At 42.1% G+C, this 25,806-nt stretch overlaps 1 protein-coding gene across 16 annotated transcripts in view; it reads left to right on the top strand.

The window, feature by feature from the left end:
• LOC140629125 (neuroligin-4, X-linked) overlaps positions 1-25,806 on the top strand; it is a 369,817-nt gene that overhangs the window by 329,974 nt on the left and 14,037 nt on the right. For 14 of the 16 annotated variants that reach the window (XM_072818605.1, XM_072818604.1, XM_072818610.1 and 11 more), the window contains 3 exons: positions 8,190-8,375; positions 11,858-12,647; positions 21,271-25,023. In XM_072818605.1, the coding sequence (XP_072674706.1) occupies positions 8,190-8,375; positions 11,858-12,647; positions 21,271-22,120 (1,826 nt within the window). In that variant the 3' untranslated portion in view covers positions 22,121-25,023. Of the gene's footprint in view, positions 1-8,189; positions 8,376-11,857; positions 12,648-21,270; positions 25,024-25,806 lie in introns of those variants that run through there. The other 2 variants (XR_012026985.1, XR_012026986.1) reach the window with 1 other exon arrangement.

Genomic DNA, 25,806 nt, shown 5'->3' with positions numbered 1-25,806 from the left:
TTATCCTCTTATTGAGATGAATTTACTCATACCTGTTTTTGTTATATGATCTGTCTAGTATTTTTGTATGTTATTTTTTCAGTGAGAAATCTTAATTTCTGCCTTTTAAATTTCTCAGAAAAGCCTTCCCTGCATCTTCAAGTGCCACTAGGATATTTATCAAAAATGACGATGGCAATTATAACAATAAATGTTAGTACAGTAAGAGGTAGAATGGGACGTCCTAGCTGCTCACAAATCAGGAGGATCTCCTGTTCATTGAACACAGAATTGCAAAGAGCTTGTATCCAGCCCTTAGTGAAATAGTCTTCAATTTGTACATGAGATTAGATTTGAGTCTTAGGAAATACACCCCACGTCTGTGTTGTGGTTGTGGGTAAACACCACAGCTGTGTGCAAATGCGGCAGCCATCTTGCGGAAGAAAAATAGCAAAGGCAGCAAAAACATTGATCTTAGAATAGTCGTGAATATAATATATAATAAGTGAGAATGTAACGAACCAGAGCTTCAACCAAAGGGACAGCTTTAGCATGCCATACGTAGACTATATACACACTTTCCCTTCCCTCAATTTGGGAATATATCATCTTCAACAACCTTTCTGTTCCCCAAACTACACATTTCCATTGGGATTTTGGCTCTTTCACAGGTTAGTTACCATGCTTGCTTCTTACTCATGTGTGTGCTGATTCATCTAAGATCTCCTTGTTTGTTCTTAAAACAATTTCCTATTCTGGGTTCCAAGTTTGCCAGAGAAAACCAATGCTGGAGAGCTTGGGGATATTTCTGGGCACGGAAGAAGATTATGTGAGCTAGGAGATAATGTTGGATTTTGATAGAGTTGAAAAAGAATGCATTGTCCTTATTATATTTAATCGTTCTGGTGATCTCATGGAAAAATAAGAACAGACCAGATTCATTCTGGTCTGCCCCCAGAGAGTACCTAGCAGTGAGTACTACTAAATACCACTAGTATCTCCATCACCATGCTTGTTAGCAGTTGAGAATAGAAAAGCATATCTAAACACAGCAGCATATTTTGAATTAGTATACTTTAAGAGAGATTGTGACAATTATGTCTCATATTTATAAATGTATAGTATTGTATAAACTGTCTTTTCTCATATATGTACTTTACAGGCCTAAGAATACCATACAGGTACAAAAAATGTATCCTCTGTGTGCTTTAGAAATATACTTTAATGGAAAAAATAGGACTTTCCATTCTAATCAGTTTTTAAATATTTTTTTTTTTAATTTGAACATGTTGCTTGGGTCATTGTGGGTACATATAAATGTTGGTGCAATGGCATCTCCATAATTCACAGCATGAGTAAAAGCCATAATATGTTGTTGGTGGTGTTTTTCTTTTCTTTGATTTTCTCTTTAAACTTCAAGCATATAATGAACACTTAATAAATAGAATTAGGGACGCCTGGGTGGCTCAGCGGTTGAGCGTCTGCCTTTGGCTCAAGGCGTGATCCCGGAGTCCCAGGATTGAGTCTCGCATCGGCCTCTCTGCATGGAGCCTGCTTCTCCCTCTGGTTATGTCCCTGCCTCTCCCTCTCTGTGTCTCTCATGAATTAATAAATAAAATATTTTAAAAATATATAAATAAATTTAAAATAAACAGAATTAAATGCATATGCGTTACCTTTATGCAAAATCATTTCATAAACAACATGTGCACTCGGACAGCATAGAACCTTTCTCTGCCACCTGCATGATCTTAAAGTCTGAGTCTAAGTAGACCAGTAATCAGTATTCCCCCTGGACCCATTTCATTTACTGGAAGGGCATCTCTCCATACTTGAGTGCATAGGGGAAACAAATAAGTAGCAGCATGTCTGATATCAAGGAAGTCAAAGTAGTCGCTGACCATGTGTATACAGCAGACACAGTGCTTTTATATGTGCTTTCTCCATTTAATTCCCCCAAGCAGTGCTATGGGATAACTACAATTCCCTTCTCAATCCCACGTTTGAGAAAAGTGGGACTTTGAGATCTTAAATTACATGCCCTAGGTGTCACCATAGATTCCAACTCAATGGTGAGTGACTCTGAACCCAGTGCAAACAGTAACCCGCTACTGAACGACAAGCTTGTATCCTTCCTAGAGAGTGGAAAGTTCTGTAATAGAAATTCACTGCAAGAAATTTACCGAGCTGAGAGATTGGAAGCAATCAGGACACTTTTGAGAAGGAGCCCCCATTGGGAGATCAAAACAAGGATGCCAGATTCTTACTTCAAGGGTTGGGGCAGGGGGGGATGGGGTTGGTCTACAGGTTGCGCTGCGCTGGGTGAGCAAACAGTGAAGCCAGGTCTACAGGGGACAGTCAAAAAGTAACATAGTCTAATCGTATGCTAAAGAACAAATGTAGGACATGGTCAGGGATATGGACATGGCACCTAAGGAATGGCCCTGCAAGTCCCACTAAGGCATTTGACTTAAAACATACGTGTGTGTGTGTGTGTGTGTGTGTGTGTGTGTGTGGTTGTTACAGAAGAGCTACACACTGAAATTTTTTTCCATATTTAGAATTAAGCGTGGAAAATCAGCTATAATCACATTCCCAGAATTAAACAGTATTAAATGTTAGATTTCCTTCCAGAGTTTATATTTTATACCTCGCTTGATTACGTGAATAAAAATGGGATCATACGACCCAGTATTCAGCAACTCATTGTTTTCCCTTGAGAGCTCTCAGATGTGTTTCTGTGTCTCCACAAATGAAGATCCTCCCATTACGTGGTTCAGCCAACAGAATTCATGCAACATATCTTTTATTCATCAACACTGAGATTGCTGTCATCTCTTATTTTCGAAATTACAATCAATAAGAATTGATCCTTGGGTGGCTGGCTACTTCTCTACATTCAGATAAAGATTTTTTTATATATATATAGAAAGCATTTATAGATATAGAATTTCATGGTCAAAGGGTTTCAGGTTTTCATCTTCATGGTATGGAAGTGGGTTGGAAGCAGCCAGGAGAGAGGAGTGAACTGGAGGTCTTGTCTTGGGTATTGAGGTGACGGCCCAGCAGAGTGATGAGGTGGATGAGCAGTTTCAGAAATTAAATCAAAAGCATTTGACGGCCAATTGAATTCAAGTCTCACAAATCTAGAGGAATGTTCCAGTACGGGGTTTCAAATGGAAATGCATCTAAAGTTGGCTCAGAGGGGATTTGGTTCCAGACTGGTTGGTCATCGCCACGCCTCCGTCACTGTGAAAATCATGAAATAATTACCTTCACATTTTGATCTGTATTGTGTAATAAACAAAACTGTGCTAATTATTTTGCATTTTTGTCTCCAGAATGCAATTTTGGTTTTAGTTTGTGATTTAATATAATTTCAGCTAATGTACTTTAAAAACTATCTGGGCAGCCTTGCAAAATATTGTGTGGGGATATAGTATATTTTATGGAAATAATGGAAGGAATCCCTTAAACAACTTAACAGGCCCCGTATCTGGGAACATGTGCCATAGAAATCATATGTCTTCATAATTGTCTGAGATTTATTCTACTGACGTTGCAAATAGATTTTGACCTTGTGTACTCTTGATGTGATAATTAAATACAGGAGGTTACGACTTGTGTCATTTTAAGTATACTAAAAACGACGAATAGAGACACTACATTTCAAGAGCTTTCCTCCATCAGGCTCACAGAATGGAAATATATACCTTTTCTTCCCTTTGTGTCCATCCTGTATAGGTATAGACCCTTTTGTTAAATCATACACGATTCCACTAGGAAAACTTACGTTTCACGTTTTAGTAAACGCAGCCAGTGAATGATTTCTTCTAAACCTCAGGGAGTATGGATTTGCATTTATTTGGCTGATTTTCATTTTATACCTCTGCCCTCATTCTTATCACACATTTCTTTCTGGGCTCGTTTATGTGACCTAAAGTAAATTCTATGTCTCATCGAAGAATTCTTATGCAAACATTCCTTTTTGCTTCCACACACACACATATAGGAGTGAGGTGTTATGACTTAATAAGTGCTAGTGATTTGCCAATCCTCATGCTGCTCTGTATCTATATACACATCACATATTTATATACATGTAGGCTCTCACAGAATGACCTATTTATACACATACTTTTTTAAAAAGGATTTTATTTATTTATTCTTGAGAGACAGAGAGAGAGAGAGAGAGAGGAGAGAGAGAGGCGGAGGGAGAAGCAGGGTCCATGCAGGGAGCCCGATGCAGGACTTGATCCCGGGACTCCAGGATCATGCCCTGGGCCGAAGGCAGGTGCCAAACCACTGAGCCACTCTACATCCTACATACATTATAGAAATATGTATATGCATATATGACCTACATATACACATATGTGTACATATACAAGCAACAAGAATTAATTTACTCTCAATTATATTTCAGGAATTCTTTTAGAAGTACGGTTGAGGGTCTAGTTCTACCAATTACAGGTGAATACACACTCTAAAAAATATAAGATATATTGTTCTGCATTCACGGAGTAGTTACCTTCTGGTTCACAGTCACCAAAAAAAGGTCTTCTGTGCCTATGTAATGAATTATCTCCTAAAAGAATATGGATTGGACCAGTAGAGTCCTATTACAACTGAACAAAATTGCAACCACAGCTGACACCATTAGGCTTCTAACCGTTGACCTGCAGTGCATGGACAGCCACGTGAGCGGAATCCTTCTAAACCCTACCGTGCAATTTGGAAGATCAAGAAACTTTTAGATTGCCGTCACCTATCATAAAAGCCTGAAGCTTTCTATCCTAGCGCCGGCAGGATAGACCAAGTACAGTGCTTCATTTTTATATGATATCCATTGGGGTCAACATGCAGGGAGAACATGTGATTTCCGATTTTTAGCCATTTCTCATGGACTATATTTTAAAATAACCGCTCGACAACTGAGCATATCTCTTGTGTGTATGTGTATAAATATATTTATTTTTTATATTTATTTTTATATATTTATATTTATAGATTTTATATATATATATTGTTGCTATTGTTCTTGTTCCTTCCTGTGCTCAGAATGAATCTTGGTCTCAATCTAGTGACTATATGTCTGAGTTCGAGGGTCTGTTTTGTATCTCTCTCTCATTGTCCCCTCGTTGGGGTGGGGTGGGGGGCGGACTGATTTACAACCTTCATTTCAGAGACCTTAAGTCTCAAAAAGCCGAACGTTTCATCCGCTGAAATGCTTAGAGGATTTGCAGCCAACAGTGCTTATCAGTGAAAGGGGCCATTTGTTCAAGATCTCTGGTTCTAGCCAGCAAGGGGCTGCTTCTATTAATTCATCTACGGCCTATATGGGAAGTTCTGTCCTCCGCGGCCGGACAGCACCAGCGCTGAGCCCTGGTGATGTGCCTGGCTGTTTCCAAACGGCTCTCACGTTCATAGACTTCCACCAGAGAAAACCCATACACATCTTGTACGTGGATTCTAGCAAACCCCACCTTTCCACAGTCCGAGTAGGAAAGGCATACACTCTTGCAGAGAAAATACAATTGCTTGCATTCATTCTGTACCTGCCTTGAGTGGAAACTCTGCCTTGTGATTGTTTTAAATTACAAGAGAAGGGGGAACAAAAGTCCCTGGATGTTGCAGTAAATGAAGATTCTGTGGCAGAAACTATGGAAACACCAACTTCAAAAAAAAAAACAAAAAAAAACCCACGTCCATTTGCTGAACTTCAGAGATGCATAGAGGAGCTGTTTCCCTCAGGACTTTTTGGAAGGAGTTCAGAATCGCAAAGATCAAACCTTTCAATAGGAGGCTGTTAGAAAAGCTAAGATTTGCCAGGGTATAGAATATTAATTAGCCTGGCATTTGAGAGGTTACAACAGACATGTTTTGCTCGGGAGGGGCTCCAATTTAATAAAGGCCGGTGATTTACCGTATGTTGCAAATCCTCACGGTGCTCCACGGAAACAAAATAAGCAAATAGGTCATTCTGGGCGAGCTGACAGAGAGGGAGAGGCGGTGGAGGAAGGATGTGTTAAAGACAGAGCAGTGCTGCCAGAAAATTACTGGAGCCTTTAGGAATTAATCACCTCTTTCCTTAATGGGGAAAGAGAGGCTTGTCTTATGGTTATTATACGGCACCCAAACTGCCATTAGGAGCCCGTTTCATACATAAAGCTGCATGAAAGGGGCTTTTCTCCCAAGTAGAGCGCGATGCATTTTATGAGAAACTGTGTAAAAGGTTGCATGATGAATGCCAGAGCCAGGGAACATTCGCTGGCATGAAACGCTAATTAGTAATTGCTAATTAAATGAGGGAGGGGTTGGTAACGTCTGAACATTCTCACTAATCACAGCTAATCTCTGCTCCATCCCTGTGAACGCTGGAGAAGCCTGAATCTGCGGGACGTGCCATAAATGCACAACCTTGCAGGTTTCGTCTTGCATCTGTCTGCAGCAGATACAGGAGACTGTGAGGTCTGATCGTTGCAACTGGAGAACCAAAAAAAAAAAAAAATACCAAAAACAACAACAAAAAACCAAAAAGGAAAAAAAAAAGAAGAAGAAGAAGAAAAGAAAAAGCCTTCCCATTGCTTTTTTTTTTTTTTAAACCAGCCCCCGCATTTCTGATACCCTCTGAGCTCACAACTCTGCATTTTTCTCAGGTGCCCAGAGAAGGAAGCCTCGCCCCCTCAGCTGCTATAACGCTTCATCTTCTACTTATTTTGTTTTAGGTTTTAGAAGCCGGCACTCGAGAGCTCCTTAGATTGCTGTCAGCTTTGCTTAGAGATGGGGTTTGATGGAATCGGTTGTGATTCACGTTGTTTCAGGGCCTGAATCACTCTATATTCACATCCACACTGCAGCAGGTGGCCTCAGCAACTTAATAAGCAGTAATTGAAATGAGGTGAATGGCGTGGCCCTTGCAAACAAGAAGCGGAACGGAACGGGGAAATATCATAATTGGGTGTTTGGGGGCAGGGGTGAATAACAAAGTAAAATGGTTAAAAACAACCCAAAACTTTTTGTGACTTGCTTTTTTATTATTTTTTTGTCAGAAGACTTTTGCAAGATGGGAGGGAATATAAAGCTGGATTAATGTTTGTGTATTAAATTAACCTTGGCAGCTGCTTTATAGAATAGTTGTAGTTTTGAATTTGAGCAGGGCAGTACCTATCTGTCTACAAAATGACTTCAAACATCAGAGGGAAACCTTTTTTTTTTTTTTTTTTCCAGGTCAGGATCTTTTTGCCACATGAGAGCAACAGGCAAGGAGTCCAATGTCGGTGTGATCCCTTTGCTCTCATAAATGCCTTATTTGCAGCGTCTAATGGGGAATTAGGAATTTGATGCCTTGAGTGTAACTAGTTCCTCCAGTTACAGAATCTTCCATCTTTTTAAAATAAAACATACCAGTTCATACTGTTTTAGGGACACTTGGAGTGATTTGAATATGCATTGTCATTTGGCTAAGATGAAAGACTAATGCATTTCTGTGAGATTCGAGTATCGTTCCTATAGGGGAAAGACAGAGGCGCATGCTAAGTAAGAGTGGGATCTCATCATGTCTATCATTTACTTTGAAACATAAACATTAAAAGGAATTACATCAAAATATCAGTAACAAATTCAATGTCAGAATGCCCCACCTTGCTTTTGTTTAGACATGCACACTCTCTCAAACCCAGACAAAAACACATTCCCCCAGCCCAATGCATGCCATGATTTTCCCCCAGGAAAAAAAAACAAAAACATCTTTTAGGAGATGCCCTGAAAAACTCCTTTTAGGAGAGTTTCTCACATTGCAACCAACGTGTGCACAGGAGTGATAAGTTGCATCCCATAAAATTTATAATCTCTGGTATGATAAAAATAAATAAATATTAATATATTTATATTATATTAAATATATAAGTATATAATATATTTAATATTATAAATATTTTATGCTGATTGTGTCAGATATGGGAGCCCCATACCAAGTCACAGATGAGACGTTTTATCATAGGGTGCACAGAAACAATAGTTATCATAACACTGATTTACACCACATAATCCGTCCCACCATGAAAAAGGCTCTCCAGTGGTCCTTCTCATTTCCAAGGAGAACAGCCAAGGACGAACGGGGTAAACCAGGAGATGTGTTTTCAAGTGCCAGCGATGCGCATGTCCTTTTTGATGGATGACAACCCAACATATCCTGTGTTCTCTTGTAGGGTTTTTAAGTACCGGTGACCAGGCGGCCAAAGGCAACTACGGGCTCCTGGACCAGATCCAGGCGCTGCGGTGGATTGAGGAGAATGTCGGGGCCTTTGGCGGGGATCCCAAGCGAGTGACCATCTTCGGCTCGGGCGCGGGGGCTTCTTGTGTCAGCTTGTTGACCCTGTCGCACTATTCAGAAGGTAATAAGGGCATCCCTGCGTGGCTGCGCGACCCCCCAGGGCTGAGAAACAAACACACATCGAGTTCACATCCGAGGTGCCGGGTGGTGGGGTTGCCCTACGTCTCTCTTGCAACCTCCACCAAAAGTCCCCAAAATGACGTGGACTCCCGTGCTTCTAAGTCACCTGTCTTTCCCCGTTAACCATGATGCTGGTTGCGACAAGGGCGACAAAATGACCTCGTTAGAAAGACCAGCATTTTGCACCTGCCTTTCTGACTCGATTCGGTCAATTTTCAATTTTGTCATTTTGGTCAACTTTACATTCGGTCAACTTCTCATCTCAGTTTGAGAAAGGTAACACAGAAGACAGTTACGTGGCTAACGGTTGGAGATTTGTACATTTGGTGAGCAACGTGGCCCCTGACCGTGTGATTTTTAAAAGTCACTTGTCTGGCTTGCATGGGTGGCTTCATCCATTAAGCATCCAACTCTTGATCTCAGCCCAGGTCATGATCTCAGGGTCTTGTGATCGTGCCCTGTGTCAGGCTGTATGCTGGCATGGAGTCTACTTATGAATCTCTCCCTCTGCCACTTGCCTTGCTTAAAAAAAATTAAATTATTTTTAAAAAGCCAGATTCACCCTAACTCATGGTGGCTTCTTCAAGTCCATTGGTGAGCTGTAGACTGAAGGTGACCTTGAAGCTCACCTACTCAAAGCCATCATTTATAGAAAGGAAATGGACGCTGAAAGAGGTTGCACAACTGTGTAGGGTCACACAGCAAGCAACACAGCCAGGGAAGAACCCAAGCTTCCCAGACCCCGATTGAAACCTCTTTCCTTCATTCTCCTCCGGCTATTAAATATCGGGGAAAAACGGAGGTAGTCTTGATCTTCTGTGCAGAATAGACTTGCCCTGCGGGTTCACGAACATCCGTGCACAGAACAACTCTTGGGACATTCCCGATTGCCTCTCCTATGTGCTATTTTACTTATCAATCGCATTTCCCCTTTCATCTTCTGTTAAGACCATCACATTTCCTCTGAAGGTATTCGGGGGGCCTTAGGAAATTAAAAAAAAAAGTTCAGCTTGAGTAGGAACTCTAACCAGTCGCGCACACCGATGTGACATGTGGATTATGAGCGTAGTTAAAGACATTCAGAATTCACCTGTCAATAAGATGCTCAGTGCAGGAACCATGAGCAACCATCAATCAAGTCGAAGCTGACAAGGTTGTAGATCATTTCATAATATCTAAGGAGAGGTCAAATAGGGGCTCACATTTATAGGAACCCTTCATTTTTACAAAAATGAAAAAAAAAAGAATAACTAGAGGAGTCATGGGTAATATCAATTCCCATAGCATTCCAGAAAATATCTAGACTTTCCCATTTGCCAACTGATACAATCCGAGTTCTCGAGTGAGCAAGTAGTCAGGACCAGCCTCCATACTAATCAAACACAGTAAACTAAATCTAATCGGAGGAAGAGCATTAATTACTTAAATCAACAGATCGGAAATGATCGAGCTCTATGGCAGGGCTGTGCCTGGGTCACGTCTCTGCAAAGCAGTTTTTCAAAACAACCCAGCAATATATGGGAAGCATGACAAAAATACCCAGACTGTCGGCCTTAGGATTGTACTTGTGGCGATACAGTCTACAAAAACAATCAGCACATGCATGGAGAATGAGGTTTTCACGAGGATGTTCGCCACAGTATTACAGCAAAGAAGCAAATGAAAAGCTCCAAGATTCAAAAGACCAGGAGATTATAAGGAACAGGTGCATTTGCTCAAAGGAACAGTCATTAGCTTCAAGAATAGTGGAGGAAGTGTACAGGAGTCTGGGAAACCCAGTGTCAACGTTAAGCATTTATTGGACTCTGTTGTACGAAACAGAGCATTGAGGGCAAAACAGCAAAGTGGGAGTGACACCAAAATGCTAAGGTGACTTGTATTTTATGGTATGAATTATGGGTGGCATTTTTCTTTGTCCAGTTTTTCAAGGTTTATCGGGAATTATATTTTGCGACACACACAATACTACTACCACTACTCCTCCTCCTCCTCCTCCTCCTACATCAGTCATGGCCAATGACTGTGAGAGGATAAAAAAATAAACCACATAACTTGTAGCAAAACTTTTCTAATTCTCATTGTTTTAACTTATGAAAGTGTTTGATAGATCAAGTATCGACATCATTTCCTTCCCGAGCTTCAACACATTAATCTTGAGAGCCGAACGCCCAAGTCCATAGGCGCGCATCTCCGAGAGCATTATCGGCTTTGGGAGATTGGCCCCCAAATGACTTTGATGATGCATTGAGCAGGGCCAGGTCAATTTAAAATCTTCTCTTGTGTGTCATCTTTGGGCAACGCTCCAGTCTTTAGAATCACATCTTCCTGATTGCAATCATGTTTTCCTCACTTGATTGCTTGCATGACCTTAAAACTCTACAGGGCATGAACTTCTGGGCTCCCAATGAATTATTCTTCTAGCAACTCCCGAGGCATCAGAGCTACATCACGCTGGAATTCAAGAAAATGTCAGGAAGAGATAAGAAACCGAATGCTATCATTTTATACCCCATCATCTCTCGTCCTGTAGTAGTGAGAAAGAGAGGGCGTAATATTTTTTTTTTTTTTTTTTTTACTTACTGACATTCATATACCAGGCTGATCTGATACAAAATTGTAAGCTACACAGAATTTTACTCATCAAATTGCCCAACTTTTTTTTCACTTCTCACCAAACAGACATTTTTAACATGTGGCAGAAGCATGACAGAAAAGTCTGGGTTTTGAATTGATGCAATTTCGAGATCAGTGATTTGTCGGTGGGGGGGGGGGAACCCAAACATTTCAGTTGGGCAATCAAGTGAGGATTCCTTTAGGAATCGCTAATTTAATTAATGTTTTGGTTGTAAATGTTTAATGCCTTTAATATATGGAGGGTGGAAATAGAAATACGTGTCTGAATTGATACTCTGGAATTGATTTTAGTGGATGCTTTTTCCCCCATAATGAAGTGGTACCTGCTTTTGCAAGGGAGGCAAAACGGTCTTTGACGTCTTCTAGGCGCAAAGCGTATTTTTTAAGGAATGCGGGAGGTGATAACTCTGAGAGGCTTTATTTACAGCATGTGGGGATGGGGATGCCAACACTACATGAAATTGTGGAAGGATAAATGGATTGCACGATTTTTTTTTTTTTTTACCACTGCAGCTAAATTGTAAATGCAGTTTCATTTTCTTAAACCCTGTGTGTATGTGTGTGCGTGTGTGTGAAGAGTATCGCGGAAAACCAAAGTCCAGCAGGAGGGGGAGGGGGAGAGAAAGGGATGGAAACGAGTAAAAAAAAAAAAAATCCTGAAAGAGCTGAATGCCACTGTACCCAGAAATTCACATGGCCGGAAGACAATCAGAGCCTTCTTTGCTAAGTAAAAGCTGCTTTTCTGTCTTTCGGGTTTTCATTTGCATGTCTACAACTTTGCACCTGCAGGTCTGTTCCAGAAGGCGATCATCCAGAGCGGGACCGCCCTGTCCAGCTGGGCAGTGAACTACCAGCCTGCCAAGTACACTCGGATATTGGCAGATAAGGTCGGCTGCAACATGCTGGATACCACGGACATGGTGGAGTGTCTTCGGAATAAGAACTATAAGGAGCTCATTCAGCAGACCATCACCCCGGCCACGTACCACATTTCCTTCGGCCCCGTCATCGACGGCGATGTCATCCCGGATGACCCTCAGATCCTGATGGAGCAGGGCGAGTTCCTGAATTATGACATCATGCTCGGCGTCAACCAGGGGGAGGGCCTCAAGTTTGTCGATGGCATCGTGGACAACGAGGACGGCGTGACGCCCAACGACTTCGACTTCTCCGTGTCCAACTTTGTGGACAACCTTTACGGCTACCCAGAGGGGAAAGACACGTTGCGGGAGACCATCAAGTTCATGTACACAGACTGGGCTGACAAGGAAAACCCGGAAACGCGTCGGAAAACCCTGGTGGCTCTGTTCACTGACCACCAGTGGGTGGCCCCTGCGGTGGCCACCGCCGACCTGCACGCTCAGTATGGCTCTCCCACTTATTTCTACGCCTTCTACCACCACTGCCAAAGTGAAATGAAGCCCAGCTGGGCGGACTCAGCCCATGGCGACGAAGTGCCCTATGTTTTTGGGATCCCCATGATCGGCCCTACTGAACTCTTCAGCTGTAACTTCTCCAAGAACGACGTCATGCTCAGCGCGGTGGTCATGACCTACTGGACCAACTTCGCCAAAACTGGGTATGTGCTTCCCACGTGGGCTTCTTATCGCTCTTCTAGTGTGTCCGATCCCTCCGTACGAGTGTTGCTCCCGTGAGTCAGTGCCGCAGAACATGCTGGCATGCACACACTCACACGCACGGTGACGGGGGGGCCTCATTTGTCCTCATGCCTCAATTGCTTTGCATCGCCAGATTTTTACTCCCGTGCTAGTTGCATTACTAAAAAGTCTGCTTCCCACCTGCTGCTTCAGGGTTGAGACATATACGGCAACTCTACTGGATGCTGGTCCCAGAATTTCAAGTCGACTTAGGACCTTGTCTTCTTTGATTGTAGAGTTATCAAAACCCACGTGCCACATGGCAAATTGTGCTTATTGTGTAGCCAGGAGGATAAAATCGATCTCATAATATATCTAACAAGCACTATGCATGTGTGTATATACTGTATATTCACACATACATATGTATGAATGTATAGGGTTTCTCTACACTTATCGGATTTATTCCTAAATATATTTACAAATATACTCATTCATTTAAATTTGTCACACATGTTTATTTCATAAATAAACACATATTTCATATATATGTGCGTGTATATAAATATATATATATAATATACCTCAAAGGGGAAATTTGTTGGCCAAATATAGTAGGAAATATACAAGAGCCACACATACAACAGGTCCCACCCATGTCCTATTGAGCAGCATCCCTGCAAACAATAAGAGACTCCCCAACATTTCAGACAGCTGCAAACATCACAGCATCTTTTTGTTTTTCTCTTGTCTAATGGCGTAATTGTGGAAATTAATGAGCTATCATTCTGTTCTACCTGCGTGTAACTCTGTCATTAACCTTGAGCCTCTTGCGCTGAATTGAAATTAGAGATGCCCACAGCTCCGAGGGTTGGTGAATAAATCAGAGATGCCCACAGTGCCGAGGGTTGGTAAGCCTCCCCGGGACATGCCAGGAGTCGGAATGAGGCACCCCCGGCTGTGACAGCCCAGCACTGCCTGACTCCCACGCACCTGTAGAGACAGGACGTGGGGATGCCGAGGGCTCCCATGCTTAGTTAGGGCTCTAGCCGGTATCATTCTTTACATTGATTCCCAACATTGATTGGGTGGCAACTGGCTTCAGAATATTTTGTGGTCTTAGGGGAAGTATGGCGCCCTTATAGAGTGCCACGTGTACTGTGTGGATACCCACATTGAACTGCCAGATTTTATGACTTTGGTCTGAGAAAGGCTCACATGGACGAGAGAGAATGTACAGATAAGGAGACAACTGGGGCAAGTCAACAAGTATTTTTACATAATCCTTGTTTATTATATTATTATAATATTCCTAGGGCTGCTGTAACTGTGTGCCACAAACGGTGTGGATTAAAACCACAGACATTTATTGTCGCACAGTTTGGACGCTAGAAGTCCAGAATGAGGGTGTTGACAGAACCCAGCTCCCTCTAAAACCTCTGGGGGAAGGTTTTGTGCTCCTTCCTGGCTCCTTCTGGGTGGCGGGCTCCCTTTGGCGTTGCTTGCTTCTAGCTACATCGCTCCAGTTCCTGCATCTGCATCCGTGGCGGTCTCCCTACGTGTCTCTGTCTTTAGATGGCCATCTTCTTATTAGGACATTGGTCATAATGGCGTAGAAGTCCAACCTGCTCCATCCTATCTTCACTGATTCCATCTGCGATGAGCCTATTTTCAAATAAGGTCACATCCCGAGGGACTAGAGGTTAGCCCTTCAGCCTATATTTGGTTGAGGGGGGAACAGTTCAACCCATCAGCCCAGTTGTGTCTTTGAACTCAGATACGTGGTACCTTTTCTAGCAAAGTGTCACATTCTTGAAGCAGAAAGACTCACACGGCCATTTCCCAAATGATGGTCATGCCCATTCGCTACACTGGCACCCACTCATAGCACTCTTTACCTAATATCTAAACACTTCATTGTTACTTACCTTAGTTAAAACCACATACTTTCTTCCCTTAATGTGTTTGGGAATGAAGTTCATATGATTTTCTTAAATGGGAAGCTACTCTCATTCATCACCAGTGTAACTGAACCATTAAAAAACATGGTAAAATCCAAACAAAGCCATTAAATTCTCATTAGCTCCTCTTGCCTTGCCAAAGGCTCTGAGGCTGATGATCTCGTGAGGTTTAAAAAAGAAAGAGAAAAGATAAAGGAAATTAATTAGTGTCACGCAATGGGAAAGAGCTCCTAGCGCCAAATGGACATTTTCACCAAGACCTATCAAAGACTGAGCCAGGATTAAAAATACTGCAACATTTTGGTATTGAGGGCTTTTTCATGCCCTAACTTTGGTTCCTAAGATCTCTGTGCCTCATGTCTGTAGTTCATGCCTCACATATGGGGAGCATAGACACGGAGCTGTAAAGCAGCCTGGGATTCAGCACTGGCCTAAGACATGCATGTGGCCACTCGTGGGAGGTGCTCAGGGTGCTTTTGGCTTTGATGAAGGTGCTAAAGCAGATAGAACACATGGAGAAAGAGTGAACAGAAGAGCTGAGAAGAACAGCTCTCCTCTGAGTGGAGTCTAGAACTTGAGTGAGAGTCAAGCTCTCGCCAAGCGAATGAGAAAGAGACGATGGGGAGCTTTGGATGTCGGTCTAAAGGATCTGGGCTGGATCCAAACAGGAGCTGATTTTTGCTTCTGCAGTGCATGCGGATCACAGCTGAAATAAGACTTGGGGATATTAATGCAGTGAGTTTCCTTCATTCATCTGGAAAGGTCATTGAAATGATAGAAATCATTGTTAGAGGAAGAACTTCCTCCAACGTGAAATGCAGATACCATTTTGCAGTGTCAGTAGGTGAGAACATTTCCATAGCCACGGGTTTAGCAAGAAAACGGAGGCTTGAGTGGATACGCAGTCCACCCATTGAGGTGTTTGTCAATATATGGCAAAGTCTTAAGAGGCGATTGCTAGTTCTTTACTTAAGTCGGGCAGGGATGCAGTAAATCCTGGGTAGGGGAGTATTTCCTTGTCCCCGGGAGACCACTTCAGTGGTGCGGAGGAAGATGAGCCAAAATGGTGCCTATAAGGGAACAGCATAGGATAAACCATGTCTGATGCAACTGTGTGAGGGGCGGTGCTGAACTCTGGACTCAGGCCATGATACACAGACCATGATGGAATACCCAGAGGACCATCAACTGCCCCCTGTAAGCACTAGAGAAGCAGGAGCTGCGTTATAAGAGTATCTCGCCATCCCCCTATCACAGCACGTTGCTACAGAGAGAGGAGTACATGGCATCAGGACATGCATCTCCATTATCATTGGTGTTGCCTCCAATCTTCCGTACCTTTCAGGCAGCACACTGGTGTCCTTATCGCTCATGCAGCAGGCAAGGCAAGTGTACACCCGTGCTTCTTTTGTACAACCCAGAGCTCAACAGCTGTGACCTTATGTCTAGGTTTAAGCATATATATTACACGGTAGCCAACTTTGTTGTTGATCACAGAAAAGTAAGGTTGGGAATAGGCATGTAAGAGGGAGGGAGGAGACTTCTTCCTAGCTAGGAGGCTGTTTCCATGATCCAGGCTAGAAGTCGCACCCAAAACAATGCTGGAAAACAAAACAAAACAAAACAAAACAAAACAAAACAAAACAAAACAAAAAAAACAAACAAAAAACCCAAACCAAAACCTAACAAAAAACACAGGGCAGACATGAAGTACTAGTCTACAAATAAAGCTGATGTGGAAAGTTTTGATAAGAGGGAAGTAACATCAAGGAAAAAGTAAAACTTATAAAATAAATTATAGGAAGAATTAACATGTGTCATCGAAAATCTCTTTGGGAATACGAGACCCAACTGGTCCATAGAATCCATGGATCAAACAGTGATTTGGTTTGAGCTCTTTGTGGGAAGAAGTGCCAATAAAGGCCGCACCAAGGAATGCGTGGTCTCAATAGAACACATTGCAACAAGCAGCACTCTGCCCAACCAAATGCTGCATTGTCCATGATGCTTACTTCAATGGTATTAGAGTTGAGAGAATGGAAAGATAGCTCTGGCACGGCAGATGCAGCCAACAGAGATTTCAATGATTTGATCGTTCTCAGGATGTTAGTGTAAGTCTGCATCAGACGCCGTGACTTTGGATTTTGTTGGTATCCTATGGGGAATTGGTACTCAACCTTTGCAAAAAGCAAGAGGCTCTTAGGGCGGTGACTTAGGGAGATCTGTAGCCCATGTCTGGTGTTCAAATGACGTTTATCGCCAGGAAGCATTTTAAGCTGAATGAATGAACATCTCTACCTGGTGTGCAGGTGGGGATGTGTCATTGAACACATTTTCTTGGTGCCTAGGGTAGTCTTCTTAGAGGTCTAACAACAAATAGTCAGCTAGTACCTTATGGTAGGTGTAAGGAGGATCTTATACCACCAAAAGGACCCTCTCAGAAAGTGTACTGATATTTTCTAAAGAACCCACAGTGCCTAACTCTAGCAAATAAAATGGATCACAAGAGCTTAGAAATGCACTTGACTGCCCAATGCCAAAATGATGCCTCAAATAAATTGTGACAGGTGAAAATGTGTGTTTCAGGTGCTGGGGAATGTGGATGCAGATACGCATTGGGGTTTTTACAAGGCAGGGAAGACACATCCGTTTCTTTCTCTCCTTAATCATTATGATCTTTAATTTTACTCATGGAAATTAAAACATGCTGCATGCGGAAGTCAAGTCTAGGAAACAAGACACTGATATTGCACTCAGGGGTCTTGCTGTCTTTGGAGTGTTTGACAAGAAAAATGATGGACTTTCATAAGCTCTGTGAGTTTATCTTGGGTTAAGGCTTCTGACTGTGCATCTCCAAGAACTTTAATAGATAGATTGTATCAGCCTAAAGCTTACTTATCTGGATTTTCAAAATCCTCTGCTCTATTCTTTGAGAACAAAATAAATGTGTTTCTTTACCTTTCAAATGCACACCGAATTTCATCAAAAATAGTCCAATATCCAACATGAACAGAACACTCTCTTTCCTAGATGCCCTCTGCTTAATAAAAGGTCCACACAGCTAATAGAACCAATTCAGTGAAATCAGATCAATGGAAAAATAGCAGGAATCCTTACCACCTTTCCTTGCTTTTAGAACAATAACAATTGATGACAAATATTTCCATGGCAGATTCCAGTTAAACAGGAATTCTTTCACAAATTTATTCCAGAAGACTAGAATAAAAGAAGCATGAGGTGCTATGTTGAAGCCAACATTTTTATGAAACGTAAGATTTTTTAAATAAGAGATAAACAGTTTATTTTCAAATATATTAACGCTTATAAATGAACACATGATTAAGAAAACTCATGGCTCTAGGACCTATAATTTTATGTTTTATTTCCTTGACCCATTAGTAAAATAAAATCACTGCAGTTAGTGTGTATTCAGTTAACAGGTAAAATTTATTTTTTTCTTATGTGTTATATATATATGTATATATCATATATAGAGATACAGGACATTTTATGCAGTGTATATTATGGTATACGATATATTTTCATATGGAATATACTATACAGTGTACTTTTATAGAGTATATATTATATATAATATGCAATATTCCATGTATACTGTGGTATAGAATATATGCTACATGCACTACTATGTGTATGCTGTGGTGTACAACACACTATATATAATATATAATATATTGTGGTATAAGTATAATTTTATTCAATGTATACTATACACAACATACTATATATGCTGGGATGCTGGGATACTATACACAACATACTATATACTATAGTATACAGTATATACTATACACAGCATATAATACACTGTGGTATAAGGTATACTTTTATACAACGGGTACTATAGACATTATATAATATACTGCATATGCTATGATTGATAACATATATAATATGCAAATACAGTATACCACATATACTGTGGTATAGAGTTTTATCCAATGTATATTATAGATGGTATATATTATATATGCTATGATTTATAATGTGTACAATGTATACATATACCAGATATACTGTGGTATACAGTAGAGTTTTATACAACGTATACTGTAGACAGTATGGATTGCGTGTGACATGATGTGTGATGTATGCAATATACATAGTATACCAGATACACTGCGGTACACAGTAGAGTTTTATACAACGTATGCTATAGACCGTATGGATTGCGTGTGCCATGACGTGTGATGTATGCAATATACAGACGTAGTATACCAGATATACTGTGGTTTACAGTAGAGTTCTATACAACGTATACTATGGACAATATATAACAAAGTGCATGTGCTATGATTTATAATATGCAATATACAAATGTAATAAACCATACATACTGTGCGTACAGTAAATCCTACGTACAGAGCACAGTGTACCGTATATAGCGTGGTATACAGTATACCTTCCCATGGCATGCGCTATATACTATATGTGCCATGGGTATTACAGTAAATTACTTTATAGTCCTCTCTCCCGAAGCCAGTTTTAGATATTCTACTTTACATATTGGCAGAAGGGGATAATATTTATTAAGCTCTCCCTATTTGCCCTACACTTTGCAGGGGTCATTTAACCTCCATCACTGACTTCTAATCCCAATATTCTCACCCCATCTATAGATGAAGACAGGCCAAGAGAGGCCTAACAGTTTGCCCAAGATTTCACAGCTGTAAAGAGGGAGGGTTGCAGAGCATAATGCAGGGAAATGGTTTTGACAGCCTCAGACTGAGGGCAAAAATCCTTCCTTCAGCAAACACTGCACTGGTGGTTACTATATGTTTGCATCGTGCGCATCGCATGGTCATGTATGTGCACTTGGGATCTCGACGTAGAGCTTTCTGCTCCTACAGTCTTCTGGCATGTGAGCTGGTAGGTGGTGGCTTTGGTAACTTTGTACGTGCTGCCAGGAAGTTGTTGCCTGGAAAGTAGAAGTTCCAGCACCCAGGGCAGTAGATCTGGGTGTGCAAGTCCCGGTTCGTCTGGCCTGTACATGATGCCTAAATGTTGAGTACCATCCACTAGGTGACATTTCACTGTGCATAAGCTCAAAATTTTCAAAACAAATAAACACGAAGATGGAGTTTGTCTTTACACTTCGCTCTACCAATCCTAAAAACAAATAGGATAAATAATGTGATATTTTGGGAAGTTGTTATATTAAAAAAGTCGGGGGTAAGGATGTTTAAAGTACAATCTTTTGTGGATTATCCTTTAATGGTCATGATTCTCTATCCTACCTGGGCCCACTTACGTGAATAATAAGACAATTCTTGGGTTCAAAGGTGGCCCGGCACACTTAACATCTACAGAAACCCTCAATTTCTGGCACCGAGTGTTACTTCCTCTCAGCACGTTAACTTGATCATATCTGAAAGCGCGATCTTATCAGAATTCTTAGAATTAATGGAGTGATGTTTGATCTTTATGTGGCTCAGTCTTCAAAAGGTTTTCAGGTACAGGAATATTCCTCTTTCAAATAGAGAGCACACATATGATGCATATTACTATTTCCTCACATTTTGCCATTACAAGGCCTATTTTTAATGAATTTTTAACATACATTTTAGTTATTTAAACTGCAATATGTATTCATCACCTCAGAAGCCACACTTGAGGGATGCCTGGGTGGCTCAGTGGTTGGGCTCAGGGTATGATCCCAGTTCTGGGATCGAGTCCCATGTTGGGCTCCCTGTGGGGAGCCTACTTCTCTGTCTGCCTGTGTCTCTGCCTCTCTATCTGTGTCTCTCATTAATAAATAAATAAAATCCTTTTTTTTTTAAAGCCACTCTTGAAAAGTAAAGAGCATGCCTGCTTTTTAAATAATTGCTTCTAAATCAGGATTTCTCGACCTCAATACTATTGACATTTGTGACAAGAGACTTCCTTGTGTGGGGGGTGCTCTTGTGCACACTGGACCCTCTACCCACTCACGGCACCACCCTCCATCCATGACAACCACAAATGTCTCCAGACATTGCCTAATGTTTCTGTATGGCCAAAACACCTTCGGTTGGAATTTATGCCTCAAAAGTAGCTAAACTTGGAATACTGAAAAATTTCCGTATAACACCCATTCTTTTTCACTTTTTCATTGTTAAAGATCATTTGATGCATTTAAAGAAAAAAAGTACAGATGCTATGAAAATGCCATAACTTTGCCATAAGGAATTAATTTTAAAATAATGGGAAGAGGGATCCCTGGGTGGCGCAGCGGTTTGGCACCTGCCTTTGGCCCAGGGCGCGATCCTGGAGACCCGGGATCGAATCCCACGTCAGGCTCCCGGTGCTTGGAGCCTGCTTCTCCCTCTGCCTGTGTCTCTGCCTCTCTCTCTCTCTCTCTCTCTGTGACTATTGTAAATAAATAAAAATTTTAAAAAAATAAAAAAATAAAAAAAATAAAAAAAAATAAAATAATGGGAAGAGGGGATATTAAAGACAAAATGGCAGCCATGTTTGGATTGAAGCAGAATGTGTCTGTTGTTACTGGGGTTCATTGGTGCTGATCAATAAACATGTGATTAGCTGGTTATAATTCCCTGTTTTATTTGATGGAGAGATTTACTTGCCACATGTCGAAGAGCGTGACCTTCTTTCTCTTTTTTTTTCTTCCTTCTGTCCCCAGTGACCCAAATCAGCCTGTGCCTCAGGATACCAAGTTCATCCACACAAAACCCAATCGCTTTGAGGAAGTGGCCTGGTCCAAGTATAACCCCAAAGACCAGCTCTATCTGCATATCGGCCTGAAGCCCAGAGTGAGGGATCACTACCGAGCCACCAAGGTGGCTTTCTGGCTGGAACTGGTTCCACACCTGCACAACCTGAATGAGATATTCCAGTACGTCTCAACAACCACAAAGGTCCCTCCTCCTGACATGACCTCCTTTCCCTATGGAACCCGGCGGTCTCCCGCCAAGATATGGCCCACCACCAAACGCCCAGCCATCACTCCCGCTAACAACCCCAAACACTCCAAGGACCCTCATAAGACAGGGCCTGAGGACACCACCGTCCTCATCGAAACCAAACGGGATTATTCCACCGAACTGAGTGTCACCATCGCCGTGGGGGCCTCCCTGCTTTTCCTCAACATTTTGGCATTTGCGGCTCTGTACTACAAGAAGGACAAGAGACGCCACGAGACGCACAGGCGCCCCAGCCCCCAGAGAAACACGACCAACGATATTGCTCACATCCAGAACGAGGAGATCATGTCGCTGCAGATGAAGCAGCTGGAGCACGACCATGAGTGTGAATCCCTGCAGGCTCACGACACGCTGAGGCTCACCTGTCCTCCAGACTACACCCTTACGCTGCGCCGGTCTCCGGATGACATCCCGCTCATGACACCAAACACCATCACCATGATTCCAAACACACTGACGGGGATGCAGCCTTTGCACACGTTCAACACTTTCAGCGGAGGACAAAACAGTACAAATCTCCCCCACGGACACTCGACCACTAGGGTATAGCTTTGCGGTTCCCATCCCCTGCCTCTGCTCCTGCCCGCTGGACAGAGGGAGAAAGAGAGAAGTAGCATCTCCACACGAGGAATGTTTGTCATCCCACTGACTTAGGACAAAAAACAAAAAAGCTACAGGGCGGCCATCGTGTCCCTGTGGACCCATCCCATTGGCATTTCCCAGTATTACGAGATCAACTTCTGACCCTATGAAATGTGAAAAGTATACATTGCTGTTACGTCACGGCTTTAACATCTCCATCTCGCCCGCGAATGCTTAGCGTGACTAGGACATCGCCGTCTACAAAGGACCTGGATGTTTCCAATGTAACAACAGAAGCTGACACTTTGGGAACTCAGCCAGGGACGCCTACAAAAAAAAAAAAAATTTTTTTTTTTAAATTACAATCGAAAAACAAAACAAAAAAAAGTTCTTTATGTGCCATACGACGGATGGCTCTACTGGAGGAAAGAAAGAGTCTGTGTGGGCTTTTACCCAGCATACGGAGCTGTAATCCAGAGAGAAGGAAAAGTAGGATTTTATTATTAAAAGAGCTGACTATGTAGTAACGTACGTATAGTTCCATGCAAAGAGATGTTTTGCCAGCCTGGACTATATTTAAGAAACTTTGTAAAAAAAAAAAAAATGTATATAGCTGTGAGTTTAAACAAACACACACACAGAGGAAAAAAAAAAAAAACCCGACCAACAACAACAAAAAAAGCTTTTATTGGTGTTTTGAGTTTGAAAGAGCTTTTAGCAAGTTTGTGATTTCCATTGTGGTCTGTATGTATATAAATATATATATACATTAGTCATTCACCTCTGTTTCCTCCCGGACACAGGAGGGTTTTCTTCTTAATTACCCGTGGTAAGCGAAGACATGGGGCTTTTCTAACGCGTTGCGTTTGTAGGAGGATGTGTGGTGTCACACAGCGGACCCAGACTGTCTGTGTGCGGTGGGGCTCCTTCCCCCCTCCCCCTTTGACGGGTTTCACAAGTGCATGCGACAGCATCCTTAGGAGACCGTTGTTTTAGAATAAACTTTTATTTCCCCGGGTCACCCTTCATGAAGTTGCAACACCAGGATGGATCCCCGGCGTGGAGTCTGTTTAAAAGCTCGTGGAATTAGGAACACGCACGCACAGAGCGACTGCAGCGAAAACAAAATACAGACCTCGGTCTGTGGTTGTGGTTCTTTGAATATGTTCAGGGAGAGTTGCTTCCCACCCCAGGGTCCTGCCAAAAAGCGAAGAAAGCTTGCCTTTGGTGGGGCTGTGCCCTGCCGAGTAAATACGGCTCACTGTTCCGCAGCAGCTGCAGAAGGCGAAGGCGGGCGGCCTACCTGCTTAGATTAGCTAATCAGAGGGAAGGACGGCATGCGTCTTTCCTTCTTCTTAATCCAAGCACTAAGTCCCTTATTTATCCGTAAGCAAGATTTTTTTCTTCCCCCTTTATTCTTTATGTCATTTACCGGATGCAACATACGCTTGTCTGAAAGTAACGGCTTTTCGTGGACTTGTGTCTCAGTCACTGAGCAGTGACCGTGGCAGACAGAATAGAAACCCACAGGAAAAGACAGAACGTGATTTAAAAAGTGCTTGAGTTTCCCGGGAAGTTAGCATAGCTCTCGCTGTCGAGGTGAGATACGGAAATCATTCACCCATTCGCAACTGGCGAGCTGGGGACCAGAGATCTGCCCTCCAGCACCTTCCCCTGCTCCCAGTGTCCTTTCGGTTCCCCCAAAGGAAGAGTCTGAGTGCCACAAAGTGGAAGGAAAACGTAGCCCTGCTTGTATTTTGTCTTTCAAGAATTATTGCGACATCACGAAATAGCAGCCAAAGATATTAGAAAATAACCGTCTCTGGGCTTGACCGTGGTTATTTTGGAAACCCAGGCTTGAAAGTCATTGCTAAGGTGAGGATTCTCCACAAAAATAGTCCGATGTCCTTGCCCCCCTCCCCTCCATCCCCCTCAACCCCAGCCCTAAAAGGAGCAGCCTTTGCCTACTGAACCCCTACACGGAACAAAACCGTAGTGATCTACATCAACGTGTCCGACCACTTGCCCTCTCTAGACAAGGACAGTCCTTAGACATGCATAGACGTCTACACAATCAGATTCTGTCGTTCATCTGGGTTTAAATTTGAGAGTGGTTCTCTGTATATACGTATGTGAAATATGCTAATCCTGACTTTGCACATGGTGAAACCACACTCCTCTCCTGCAGCTAGCTACAGGTGTCACGGATACGAGTTTTGTCCCCAAACCATCACTTTCTGAAGCTATCGTCAGGTCATTTCTGCAAGCTATGTATTTGCCCCAGCTGGGCTCCAGCAAATAGGCTCTCTCCATAAAACTACATGGGAAGTGATGCTTGGCATCAGTGTGGGTCCGGTATGTTTGTAATGTGAATTCCAATATTTGTTTAGTATTTCCAATTGTCTTCTGCTAGCAATATGCACACTAATGTGTCAGGCTTGTGACATTTGGATAAGGAAAAAAAAAAAGAGTTCTTGTTAAGTGAATAACTTTAGCTTTTACAGAGGATATGATCAAAAGAAATTTAATACACCTTAAATATCTTATTTCTACATGGAAAGAAGTTATAGAATCTTCATAGAGTTCTATGAGAATAAAATATACTTGCTATCTATAAAAAAGAGAAAAAAGAGAAAAAAAATGAGGAAAAAATAAGTAAAAAAAAAAACCACAAAAAAAAAAAAAACTTTCCTAGGCTTTTATTCTTGACCTTCACAGGCACGCAGGGTTTAATGGTTTCTTGGGTTATTATTTTGCGATTTTGTTTTTGATTTTGCCTTAAGTAATGATAGAAGATATATATGGCTGGACACATATGTATAAACTTTTCAGCAGCATTTTTAATAATAAAATATCACAGTATTTTCTAATGCTTTGTGCAAATAATTACGCGTCCGTTCTTTTGTTGTAGGTGGCCTATTTTATTTACTTTTTTTTTTTTCGCCCTCTGACTGCCCTTTTCATTTGAAGAGCTCAGTGGTACATCAGACACAAATGGACACACTCGACTGGTAATGGATTGGTTTCTTACTGTTCTTCCTGGCTCATGATTTTCGTGCCACCACAGGGGAGGTCCTGCCTGGGAAGCCCTGGATGATGACCATGTTCGCTGAATGTGCCCGAATTGGAACACTTGGACTCATTACTGCTGCCACTGCCCGTTCATTCTTACGGTGCTGGGTTTGGCATTAGCGTTTGACATAATCATGCCCTACAGCTTCCAAAGAGCCTTAGTTGAGTAAATCTTCAAGTGACAGCAAGAAATTCTGAGTAGGTCTCAAGAGGCAGAAAATCACCACCATGCCAGGGAGAGCAAATTTGCCAAGTCCTCACGATGCATCTGGCCATCTCTTATCTTGTTTGTTCGCCGCTCACAAGAGCCCCCAGGGCCAAGCACCTGTATTACCCCTTCTTGAAAGTGGAGGACATTGAGAGTCAGAAGCTCTTAGACGCTAGACAGCAGAGCATCGGTACCAAGCAAGATAGTGCGCTTGCAAGCCCTAGTTCCACCAGTAAGGAAGACAGCAGGAATTTCTAACCCAAGTGCATCATGAATTAGCCAATTATCACATAAAGAACCCCAGCAAATCCCATGACTGTTTGCTGCATTTGAATTCTGAATATTTTTATATGTTGATTCAGGTCACTGGCCG

Source organism: Canis lupus, chromosome Y (assembly GCF_048164855.1).
Source record: "Canis lupus baileyi chromosome Y, mCanLup2.hap1, whole genome shotgun sequence".
Lineage (NCBI taxonomy): Eukaryota > Metazoa > Chordata > Mammalia > Carnivora > Canidae > Canis > Canis lupus.
This window is presented reverse-complemented; position numbering and strand designations above follow the sequence as displayed.